Source organism: Vigna umbellata, chromosome 1 (assembly GCF_029865625.1).
Source record: "Vigna umbellata cultivar VRB3 chromosome 1, Vumbellata_1.0, whole genome shotgun sequence".
NCBI lineage: Eukaryota > Viridiplantae > Streptophyta > Magnoliopsida > Fabales > Fabaceae > Vigna > Vigna umbellata.
Genome location: NC_142165.1, coordinates 109,561,218 through 109,574,376, shown reverse-complemented (window position 1 = coordinate 109,574,376; position 13,159 = coordinate 109,561,218). Strand labels below are relative to the sequence as shown.

The 13,159-nt window shown below is 31.9% G+C and overlaps 2 protein-coding genes across 2 annotated transcripts; both read left to right on the top strand.

The window, feature by feature from the left end:
* Positions 1 to 3,470: 3,470 nt before the first annotated feature.
* CYP77B1 (cytochrome P450, family 77, subfamily B, polypeptide 1) lies at positions 3,471 to 5,249 on the top strand. The gene has a single exon (XM_047308224.2). The coding sequence runs from the start codon at positions 3,521 to 3,523 to the stop codon at positions 5,039 to 5,041; it is 1,521 nt and encodes a 506-aa protein (XP_047164180.1). The 5' UTR covers positions 3,471 to 3,520; the 3' UTR covers positions 5,042 to 5,249.
* A 4,367-nt stretch (positions 5,250 to 9,616) lies between these two features.
* On the top strand, positions 9,617 to 12,495 carry LOC124833698 (adenosine/AMP deaminase family protein). Its single transcript, XM_047308237.2, has 11 exons — positions 9,617 to 9,778; positions 9,865 to 9,935; positions 10,252 to 10,343; positions 10,441 to 10,500; positions 10,586 to 10,825; positions 10,907 to 10,983; positions 11,070 to 11,139; positions 11,214 to 11,327; positions 11,457 to 11,523; positions 11,858 to 11,962; positions 12,051 to 12,495. The coding sequence occupies exons 1-11, from the start codon at positions 9,702 to 9,704 to the stop codon at positions 12,173 to 12,175; spliced, it is 1,098 nt and encodes a 365-aa protein (XP_047164193.1). The 5' UTR covers positions 9,617 to 9,701; the 3' UTR covers positions 12,176 to 12,495.
* Positions 12,496 to 13,159: the final 664 nt, after the last annotated feature.

Genomic DNA, 13,159 nt, shown 5'->3' with positions numbered 1-13,159 from the left:
ACCATCTACGTGTTATTCTGTGATTGGTCCATGTTGGTGTTTATGATTATTATTATTGACTGTGGAGTAATTTTGGACCAATCACATAATGACACGTAAATGATATTAAAATATTGTCAAAGTATCATTATCCAAAAACGATTATCACAATAACAGTAAATTTGTAAGTAAAATATATATAATATGCAATGGATTCTCGTCAGCCAAGGACTAAGGGGTCGATTATCCAGCAAGAAAATGACTTATTGATAAGAAACAATCATTAATTGATAATTAATCTGAACAATAATAATTATTGATGATAGTTAATGAGAATAATAGTCATTGCTTGAAAATTAATATAAATAATGTCATTTATTAATAACTAATGGATCAGAGAATAATAGTCACTAATTAAAAATTAATAGAAATAACGTCATTTATTGGTAATTAATGGGTCAAACCTAATAGTAAGCTATATATATATATATATATATATATATATATATATATATATATATATATATATATATATATGTTTTTACAGGAGAGGTCAGGTAATTTCGTTACTACAATATTATTATGCAAAGTTACTAACATCGGAGTGTCTTTCACAGATACCCTCATATTCAGCTTGGACAAGAAGAAAAAAGAACGAATAGAATAACCCAAACGATGAAGAACCATTGGACAACTTAGAATACTTTGAGTAAGGAACTTCAATGCCTTACCCAAAACATAATCTATAAAAAAAATAAAATTGTATTATAAATTATACCAGTAGTAAAGGGAAAAAATAGTTGTAATTTTATCGTAAAGTTTATCTTAATGGGTAATTCATTAGCACTATTTGTAATAATAAATGACAAATTAACCGGTTTATATTATTTAATTTAATATTTTTTCTACTGAATTTATTTTTTTGAATAAATATTAATACTTTTAGAAATAAATTATTAACATTTAAAATAATATTATACTTTTAACTATTTATGATAAATCTAAAATATTAATTATATGTTAAGAAATAACTTTTATTTTGAATCAAGATTTAATACACAATACATAGCCCCATTGCAAACCGTACCTAGCCCCATACACAAAATAAATATTAATACTTTTAAAAATAAATTGTTAACATTTAAAATAATATTATACTTTTTAACTATGATAAATCTAAAATATTAATTATATGTTAGAAATAATTTTTATTTTGAACCAAGATTTAATACACAATATGTACACAAAATATTAATAATATGTTTAAGAAATATTATGTTAAAAAATACTTCTTATTTCTATCGAAAAGGTAGGCATCCGTACCTAGCCCCATTGCAAACCGCCAATGAAAATGGCCACACTATATAGACTCTAGACTACCCAATCTTGATGGTTGATGCTGCTTCAAAATGATTAAATAATGATATTTTAATTTAAAATTATTTTTCCCAAAATTATTGTAATTTTAAATAAAACTAATTTTCTTAAATTCTAATATTTTAATATCATTTTTGAATTGTCTTATAAAAGTATATAAATTAATGTTAATATATTTGCATTAAAGTAATGTGTTTATCAAGGGAGTGTGATTATTACGTTAACGAGTTACGAATTCATTATTTTTTACTCTTTTTGAAAAAAAAAACGCATCATTTTGAGTATAAACAAAATGTGTATCTATTTTCACTCATTTTTTTTAATTATATATTTTTATATTCTTTATGAAAGTTTATTAGTTTATTTATTGGCATTGATTTTGTATCTCTTTCATTCTAAGGAGGGAAAATATATCGAGAAATGATTACCATTTTCGTGTAATCTTTTTTTTTTAATTATTAAATGGACAAATGGTAAAAGAATAACGAAATTTTATAAGTTGTGTTTAGAAATATAAACATGATAATTTATTGTTTTTAATAATTTAGAGGTTCCATTTCTCGTACACAATTTTATTTTATATTTCTTTTATTAAAGTTGCACTTAATAACATAATTTTTTTTTTATTAAAACTGCCATGATGTTTATTTTTTTGTTTGCACAGTGGTGTTTTGGTAAGCATGATTTTAGTGTAAAAAAAACAAACAAAAGTCGTGTTCATCAAATAGCATTCAAGGATAACAAAAAAATATGAAAGAATATATATATATATAAACAATTAAACACAAATTCTGCTTTGTAAAATATAAATAGTAAAAATCGTGCTTGTAAAATACAATTTTTTGAAGACAAATTCATGTTTTTGAAATGCAACTTATTTGATTTTATTTTATTTTTACAATTGTCTATTCTAATATTTTATTAAAAAAATTACATTAAAATAATAAATTTTCCATATGTTGACCCAGTCTAAACTTTTGGTAGGACTATGTCATTATCACAAAAAAGAAATTCTGGATCTGACCTACATGTATGCCATAAAAAAAAAGGTAAAGGTATTACCGGACTTACGAATACGTTTAAAAGCCTCCTTTTAGCATCTTAGAACAGACCTTTTGTAAATTTTAGCATATATTTTTCAACAGCCTTAACAATTTTAAAACAATTTTTTAATAAAAAAGATAAAAATGAAGTATTTTAAGGTCTACGAAAAAAGATCTTATGGTGACCAGTGATGGAAGGAAGTAATCCAGCACAACTACAGGTGGAAATTTAAATCAGTTCTCTGTTGACTTTCAATCCACATAAATTGACATATTTATAGTTATCATTTATTGAATGTCCAGTGGCCAGTAGCACCAAATAATATAATAATAATAACAATAATCACAACTAATTTCGTTTGATATTTGCTATACAGGATGAGGGGTATGGTTTTTATAGTAATCTTGTTGTATTGTTACTCTTTTGAAAGAAATTAAGGATTAGAACGGAAGCAGAAAATTGAATTAGAAATTAGGGTTTTGAAGAGGCATGCAGTGGATGTTTAGAGCATGTTAAGATGTTAGTTAGGTTATGGTTAGCAATTATAAGAGTTACTACAAATAAATGTGGGTGCAGTGGGGATGCTGAGACGAGCATATATTGCAGCGTTTGATAAAAATGAAAATAGGTTTTTGAAAGGAATGGTGTAGAAAAGTAATGAAATGATGTGACGGAAAAGACAGTACGAAAGGTGGGCATGGTGAAGAAAACAGGAGGCGTACAGAGTGCAGTGTGTATGCAGTGTGTATGCAGTGCGAGATGATTGGGCAAATGGAAATAAAAAAATGAATGAAATAGGTATTGAATGCAGCTCTGCAATCCCAACCAATAGCTCAACCACCACCTGTCCACAAGATAAAATATTTTCCCACTTGCTGGGATTGAGATGAAATTTGTTGAGTGACGGTTGGATTCAATTTAAGACTACCATTGGAAGAGAGCCCTCGTGAGAGTCACACCTCCTTCTGCCATAATTCTGAACAGTACGTACTCGGTAATTAATTTTTGTTCAAATTATTCAATACAATTACCATCGTAGACCACACTCCTTCACTCCGCTTTCCCACCTTCGTCTTATATAATCACTTATCATACATCACTCTTCCCTCACTCATCCACAATGCTCCTCACGGACCTCCTTCTCTTCGCCTTCGGCCTCCTCTTCCTCCGTTGGTGGTGGCGCCGCTGGTCCACCACCGGGGGAGGCCCCAAGAACCTCCCCCCAGGGCCTCCCGGTTGGCCCATCGTCGGTAACCTCTTCCAAGTCGTCCTGCAGCGCCGTCACTTCATCTACGTAGTCCGCGACTTACGTAAGAAGTACGGCCCAATCTTCACCATGCAGATGGGCCAGCGCACGTTGATCATCGTCTCCAGCGCGGACCTCATCCACGAGGCTCTCATCCAGCGCGGCCCCCAGTTCGCCAGCCGGCCCCAAGACTCCCCCATCCGTCTCATCTTCAGCATGGGGAAGTGCGCCATCAACTCCGCCGAGTACGGCCCTCTCTGGCGCACCCTCAGGAAGAACTTCGTCACCGAGATGATCACCCCGCTGAGGATCAAGCAGTGCAGTTGGATAAGAAAATGGGCCATGGAGGCCCACATGAGTAGGATCCAACGGGAGGCCCGTGAGCAAGGTTTCGTTGAAGTCATGAGCAACTGCAGACTCACCATCTGCAGCATCCTCATCTGCCTCTGCTTCGGCGCCAAGATAGAGGAGAGCCGAATCAAGAGTATAGAAAGCATCTTGAAGGACGTCATGCTCATCACGCTCCCCAAGCTTCCAGACTTTTTGCCCGTGTTCACGCCGTTGTTCCGGCGCCAGGTGAAGGAGGCCAGGGAGTTGAGGAAAAGACAGGTCGAACTGTTGGCGCCGTTGATAAGGAATAGAAAGGCCTACGTGGAAGGGAGATTCTCCGGAGATGAAATGGCCAGTCCCGTTGGGGCTGCTTACTTGGACTCGTTGTTCGGGTTGGAGGTGCCTGGACGTGGACAGTTGGTGGAGGAAGAGCTCGTGACGCTCGTGTCGGAGGTTATCAGCGCCGGCACGGACACGAGCGCCACCGCGGTGGAGTGGGCGTTGTTTCATTTGGTGGTGGATCAAGAGATTCAGGAGAGGTTGTACAAAGAGATTGTGGACTGTGTGGGGAAGGACGGGGTGATTACGGAGAGTCACGTTGAGAGGATGCCTTACCTGAGCGCCGTGGTGAAGGAGACCTTCCGGCGTCACCCGCCGAGCCACTTCGTGCTGTCCCACGCTGCGACGGAGGATACTAAGCTGGGAGGGTATACGGTCCCGAAGAACGCGAGTGTGGAGTTTTACACGGCCTGGTTGACGGAGGATCCGAATATGTGGGAGGATCCGAATGAGTTCCGACCCGAAAGGTTTTTGAGCGGGGATGGGGTTGACGTGGACGTGACCGGAACGAAAGGTGTGAGGATGATGCCCTTCGGTATAGGGAGGAGGATTTGTCCGGCGTGGAGTTTAGGCATGTTGCATATAAACTTGTTATTGGCTAAGATGGTGCAGGCTTTCCACTGGTTGCCCAATCCCAACGCCCCACCCGACCCGGCTGAGATATTCGCTTTCACTGTTGTCATGAAGAACCCTCTCAAGGCTGTTATTGTTCCACGATCCATTTAATTTAAGCAATGCACGTATTTCATTTTGTTACTCATTTAATATAATATAATATATGCTGCTTCTTTAATATATAAATATAGATAGTTTCTGGCGTAAAATATTACACTATTTTGTTTTAAAGGAGCAGATCTCCTTCCAATGTGTGTCCCTGCCTTGTAAGTGAAGGTGATATCTATATGATATGTAGTATCCAATTTTTATGATGCAATTCCATGTGAATTCGTCAAAGGGTTTTTTAATTCGTCTTCGGTTCTCAACACAATATTTTCCTATTTGATGTCTTGCTAGATGAGATAAGGGGCAATGTTTGACATGCCATACCACGTATAAAAATGGCTATGCATATGTTCTAGAAAACATCGTATACTGTTCTCCTAGGTAGTTTAGGCATGTCCAGAAAAACCTTGTAAAAGCTAAACTACAAAAAAAAAATCACAACGAGAGAGTGACTTAAGTCGGTAGCCAAAAAATGATTGAGAAAACTGTTCATAAAAGGTGCAAATAGTTAGAAAGGGTTTAGTTTAGACATTTATGATTTGTTTACCCTTTATAGACATTATTTCATGTCTGACTATTTATATTACACTCATTAATTATATTATATGTTATGTTTGCATTGATGCAAGATAACAAAAAAAATTATGATTTTGATTTTAATATTTAGATACCGTTAGTGTAATTTTAATATTTAGTTTAAGAATGAGTTTCCGATTGGATTAAATATTAATTTACCTATAATTTCATTAAAGTAAATTATTATATAGTTTAAAAAAAATTATATATTATAGATCACGTGTTTACTTCAAGTTGTCTTTCTCCATTTAGAGTTTCCGTTTTAATTGTTTGGAAATACTCTAATCAATTAAATTCACCTAAAATATTTTTCTCAAACTCAAGTTAGTTTAATATTTGATTGGTTTAATAATTAATATTATAATAAATGCGTTTTAAATATTTAATTTATATTTATAATTTTTTTTATGAATTTCTAATTAGAATTGATTTAATCATAATTCAATTTTGTTAAAAATAATTATTAATTTGTTTAATTTAGCTGGATGATCAGGATTTAATCACAGTCCCATTCCTCCCAGAATGGATAATCAGTCTGGGAGTTGGTTAATATAATATACTCTCTCTATATAGTATTTTTTTTTATCATCACAAACAAACTAGAAAAAGTCACTCTTTAATATTTTTTCTTTCTAAACATATTCCAACAGATTATGTTTCACAGTGGAATTTCATTTCCCGCTCAAAATTTAACTTGAATCCTAAAGTTTTTATATCTTAAAATTACAATATTTTAATGTGCTAATTAACTTTGTCCTATATATTTTTCTGTAGGATGACAACGGGTCAGACATGAATAATATTTACCTATAACTCGATCTAAAATAAATTCACTCGCTCTCCACCCACTACTTACATGAATAGTCGTTTAAAAATATTCACGGATATTTTAAAACCTACGAATACCCGTACATAGTTAAAAATATTTAAAAAATATATATTTTTATAATTTATTAAAGTAAATTTAAATAAAAATACAAAAAATATATAAAAGATAATATAAATTAAGTTAATTATAAATTAAATTTTATTTTTAATTAAATTTAACTTTAAAAATATAAATTAATTTTAATTAAATTTAACTTAATAAAATATAAATTAATTTTAATTAAATTTAACTTAATAAAATATAAATTAATTTTTTATTTTTATTTTTTGTAAGTAACGGATATCAATGAGTACAAATAATATAATATCCACAATCGACCCATTCATAAACGAGTATTAAAATACTCGTTAAAGTAAATAAAGTTATCATAAAGTTAGTAGAAAACAATTACCAAGTAAAACTTTAAAATAAAAAAAAAAAAAGAAAAAAGGTTGAATAATAAAAACGGAGAAAAAAATGAAGTGTGATATTGGATGAGAAAGTAAGTATGCAAGAGAAACCAGAGACCATACACATATGTTTGATTTAAAAGACATTAATTTAAAAAGTTAATAAATAATAATAAATTTGGATAGATGAGGTGTGTATGTGGTTGTTGTGGCAGTAAGTGTAGGAAGGGTGTTAAAAATTGATTGAATGAAGAGGAAGATGTGATTGTAGTTGGGAGAGTAAATAAAATCACCCTTAAAGAGTGACAACAAAACATACAGATTAAAATTGGTAGTTGGATAGAGCAGTTGAAAATAACACTCTCAACCACATCCATTCTCTTCCATTCCCATCAAATTTCAATTTCTTTTTCTTAATCTTCTCATATAACACATTAATTTATCATCTTCCATATGATAGAATCAAGTCCATTACCTCGTTCAGACAGCATGTGACAGGAAGAACTTTTGCCAATGAATCATTCGAAACAGACCATCATTAATACGTACCCGTTCTATTTTTCAATCAACTTCATTTTCAACCATTTTCTTAATCGAGTTGGTCATCCATTTTGGAAAGAAAAAAGGATTGACTGATGTTTTTTTAGAAAGAAGATTAATCATTGATTATTTTCAACTTTCTATCATATTTATATAATCATATCTATGTGATGTACGATTACTATGTTATTGGTCCAATCATTAAGTTATTACGAGATTAACTTTAACATTGATTAACTTAATAAAGCATGATTACTATCAACTGAATGGTAATTAGGATGTTGATAATCAAAAATTTAATCTAAAAATTATAAATATAGGTTTTAGGTAAAGAGACATGTGATTGCATTTATTATGCATTAACAGTTATAACTAGCAATCAAATGCTGACTTTGACATGGAAATATTTTTTACAAATAATCTCCTAGTTTGACCAGAGGTCAAACAGAAATAAAGACAAACACTTGAATATATAAAACTTATAACCTTCATCCCCTAACTAAAAATGGTATTATATGACATTTTACCGGTTAAGTTTGAAAGATCTAATATAACATGTCTTCTAACACCTATAACAAATACTAATGAAAATTATCAATTTAATTAATATGTAATATTCTACTATTTAAAAAAAAAGCATAATTTATAAAAATGCGGTATCATTTTTATAATTTTTGATAAAGTATTAGATACAATTTAAATAAAATCATAATTTATGTTTTGAAAGTCAGATAATAAATTATAATTTTATCTAAAAATCGTAGTCTATATCCTTTTTCTAGGATAATTATTTTGAAACTTTTAGTTGTCGTTGATGTTTAGTTGCATCTCGTGTAATGTCACGATTCTTTTTATATAATGTTAAAAACACTTTTTTTTTTCATTTTTCATCTATTTTTCTCAATTTTTTTCCTTGATTTAGAACTACGCTAGCTAGTTAAGGCACGTTTCCCTCTTCCTGTTGCACACACGGACATAAAAATTAGGTTTAATTAGTGATTTAATCTTCTAATTGATTGGTTTGGTTTATTTTAGTTTTCTTATTATTTTTAGTTTAATTTAATTATTTAATTTTTTACAAATATTTAATTTGGTTATTTACGTTAAACTTCATATATGTCATGTCAAATTATGGTCGTATCACGTCATACTCATGTTATTATAAGATAATCTAACGAACGATAAATTATATATTTTTTTAAATTAAATTTTTACAAAGTGACACGTATTATGTACGAACACAATATGAACGTGATGTGAAATAATCAAATTAAAATTTTTAAAAATTAGAATAACTAAATTAAATAAAAAATAAATAAACTAAAATAAATCAAACTAACAAATTAGAGAATTAAATCAACAACTCTAAAAATTGTGCAAAATAGTTTATACTCGATAAATATATCTTATTGGCGGACATAGTCACTATTATTGGCTATGCATCAATTTGATGAATTATATAAAAGTATGAAATAAACTACCAGGAAATAATTACTTTTTAAGTTGTAGAAAATAATAAGTAAGTTAATAAGAAAACTCACTTAATATTTCTAAAAAAAAATATAAAAAAGGGTGAGATATTGGGTGGTGGCTTTTCCCAACTTGTGTTTTGTTTCACACTTACAGAACTCAGACGTCATTAAAAATATTCACTTGTGTTTTTCATTTTTTTTATCACATTATGGGTATTTTAAAGAATATGTAAATTTTTATCCAAATAAAGAGTTTTCTCGGTACAAAAACTATATAAAATTCAAACAATATCATCTCTTATATTCTTGTTATCTTATATTAAAAAACAATAAATTTTATTCTTAAAGAGTTATTTTTCTCTCTTATTTAATTTCCAAAAATAAAAAAAAATTATATAAATAATATCGAGCATTATAAAGTATACTAACTAATTTCACAAAATTAAAAAAATCCTTTAAATTATTTTCTAAACGTAATAAAACATATCAAAGGATTAATGTTTTTTGTTTAGGTTTTAAAATAAGTAATTATTTTAGTAAATTAAGTTTATGTGTTTGTCTAATTTAGTCATTGAAAAAGTACTTTTTATTTATTTAAATATGATCTGTTTAATAGATCAGTAATTATTTAAAAAATATTTTAAATTTAAACAACTTATTGGAGAGATGAATTGGATGATTTAATATTTGAAAATGTGAGGGAGGAACTATGACCAATTAGACAGTGGTATGGGAGAGTTGAATTTACTAGGGTACTCCCAAAGATAGAAACGCAGCAAGAGTCTCGGTAAGGAGAAATGGAGTGGTGCGTGTCAATGCCAAAGATAGAACTACATGCTCACCTCAATGGATCCATCAGAGACTCCACACTTCTGTAACTTGTTTTCTTTTATTTTTCATTCACTCTTTATGCTTTTCCCATTCTCCAACATTCTGAAATTTTGCATTTTTCTTCCACAGAGACCTCGCTAGAGCTTTGGGTGACAAGGGTCTCATAGATTTCTCCCAGGTCGAGCATGTTATCCTTAAAAGTATGCCCCTTTTTCTTCTCCTACATCCTTCTTGTGCTTGATGTTAACTTTGGATTTCAATCCCACGTTTAAGTTGTGTTTTGCTGCGTGGCTCATTTTGTTTGCGAAAAAGGGTACGAAATTAATGACAATAAAAGAGGAAAAAGAATATCAGAATGAAAAAGGCAAAAGGGGTACAACCTGAAATTCAAATTTTTTGAATTTATGGACTGTTCCTGATTTTTTTTTTGAATCTGCTGCAAGCAGGACTTAGCCCCATATATACCCATTTTTTGTGTTTTAAAGCTCGAATTTGATTATGGCTATTTAAATACAGATGATCGTTCATTAAGTGAGGTATTCAAGTTGTTTGACTTAATCCACATTGTTACGACCGATCACTCGAGTATTACCAGAATTACCAAAGAGGTATGTTATTGTCTTCGTGCCCACTGCCTACCATTTGTATTGTATTATTCCATTTTCTTTTTTCTTTTGCATTTATGCAAACAACTTGTACAAGCAGGTTGTTGAAGATTTTGCATCTGAGAATGTTGTATATCTGGAGCTGAGAACCACACCAAAGGTAACATGTGGAGCTCGGTTGGTTATTTTGTTTGTTCTTGTTTCCATGGATTGGATGAGGAAAGCGTTTTCGTAATTATGTGTAGAAAAATGATTCCCTAGGAATGAGCAAACGTTCTTACGTGGAAGCTGTTCTGGAAGGTCTAAGAGCTGTCAGTTCAGTAGATGTGGCTTTCATTCCTAACAGCGAGGAGCCTGTGAATCTTTCAAGCACATTACTCTCAGATGCGAGTGATAAATGTAATGGAAACACTAGAAAAAAAATATTTGTTAGGCTCCTCTTGAGCATTGACCGTAGGGAGACAACAGAAGCGGCAATGGAAACGGTGAGATTCTAAGCAGAAGTATTTTGGCCAAAGTTAAGTCTGTTTGTTACTGACTTGGAGCACTTTACTTATCTGCTGCAGGTCATGCTTGCACTGGAAATGAGGCGTTTTGGGGTTGCTGGAATTGACCTTTCTGGGAATCCAGCTGTTGGTGAATGGTATATCAGATTGATCTTGGACTCTAGTGAAGTGATTTATTTGATGTTTTAAAAATTGATGCTAGAGCCAGTCTTATCTTTTGTAGGATTACATATCTGCCAGCATTGATGTTTGCTCGACAGCAAGGTCTTTATGTAACTCTTCATTGTGGAGAGGTGATTAATCTTTTCTTTGTACCTTTTATCCTGGTGTTTCTCTGGCAGTTTTTTCTTTCTGACTGTGAGTTCAGGTATCAAATTCAAAGGAGATACACAATATGCTTGACTTTCTCCCGCAGAGGATTGGGCATGCTTGTTTCTTCGAGGAAGAACATTGGAGAAAGCTGAAGTCGTCTAACATTCCGGTCAGACCGTTACTTTAGTTATATTAATGTTAACGCAACAAAAAAAATGGTAGTGTGTCTTGATTTACGTGATTTACGTTATATATAAACAGATGACTTATCCATCGTGTTTTTCATCTTCATTTTCAGGTTGAAATTTGTTTGACATCAAACATTAGAACATTGTCTGTTCCAACGATAGATGCACATCATTTTGGTAGGATATTTTGTTTATTTTTGAAATCGATGATGATAACTAAAAGAAACTCAGTGTTTGTCCAACTTTACATGAGATTTTACGGGCTTAAAAGTGATTTGTATTTTGATTACCAAGGCAATTTTTTCTTTTTTAATTTTACTTTTGGTTGACAAAGGAGAGAAGTTTTGGGCTAGCTACAAGTTTTGAAACAGTTACAAAACAGTGATACTTGCTTTCAGATTTTCTTTCCCCCACTTGAAGCTAGTTATCCCGAATGAGCCTGAGAAAAAGTGCCCCTTCTTTTCAAGAGAAGCTGATTCTCTCTCTTAACACCATGCGTTTGTTCGTGCAGTTGATTTATACAATGCAAAACATCCTTTAGTCCTGTGTACTGATGACTCGGGCGTATTTTCTACCAGTCTCTCCAACGAATATAAGATCGCTGCTTCTACGTTTGGTAAGATTTCACTTTTGTCTTGCAGCCAGTGGAATTCAAACTAATAGCTAAACTCTGCTGACTGCTTGTTGGTTTGCCTAATATCCAGGCCTTGGACAGAAGGAAATGTTTGAGCTATCAAAGAACTCCATCGAGTTTATATTTGCAGATGATGTAGTAAAGGAGGCTTTAAGAAAAACTTTTGATTCAGCAGCTAAGAGTCTGACATTGTAGGTAGAGTGTCACACTGTGGTGATATGGTGATGTTTTTAGGTATATGTTGATGAAGTGACTCTCGTATGAGCCAATTTTATATTTGACCAGTTGGAATAATGGGCGGCTATGAACTAGTCCACTTTGCCATACAACTGAACAAAATACCCTTTTGGAGGCTTCAATCCAAACAGCTTAGGCAGTAATCCACCTTGTCTGTTAAGTTGATAGATAGGCATATGTGAAAGGTAACATAAATTGACTACAATGATTTTTCACCCTCACGGCATCTTTTGGACTTCATTATTGATGATCATTAAGTTTGCATTTAGTTCTGTCAATGTATAGTGTTTTATGTTTAAGTAACTAAATATCTAACACTGGATACCAAACTCTGACCGCTAGAGTTGTGGTTAATTCCTAATCACACGGCTAACATTTCCTATAATCCTTCATTAGCGGAGGAATGCTTAAGTATGGTCAAAGTCGTGACATGTCGTGTTGAACTTATTTGGAAAAACAACTGCTTGCCACAGTTGAAGTTGTTCAGTAAAAATAAGTTTTAAAATCAATAATTTGATTTCGAATTTTGTAATGCATCAATAAGGTGTAAAAATTCATTAGTTATATGCAATATGTTATTCAAGGATAACGAGAATTTTTTACACTGATGATAGACTCAAAAGAAAATAACAAAAACTTTTCTTTTTATGGGAATCCAAGCCCTTAAACCTAAGTCGCTACTAATAATTTTCTTCAACCAAATAAAATTTACACAATTTCAAGTAAGACTTTTCTCACCACTTCACTTCAAGATAATGCTTTTGTATGCACTTTCATCTTGAAATCTGTTAGTTAAGTTCTTGAGTCTTCTACCAAATAGCCGGCCAAGGTTTCTTCCTTTAAATGTAATACAAAACCCAAATTAAAGTTCAACAGCCTTATTGCCTTCGATCCATAATTTAATATTTTATAAACAAGTATATTTTTCAAACTCGACATCTA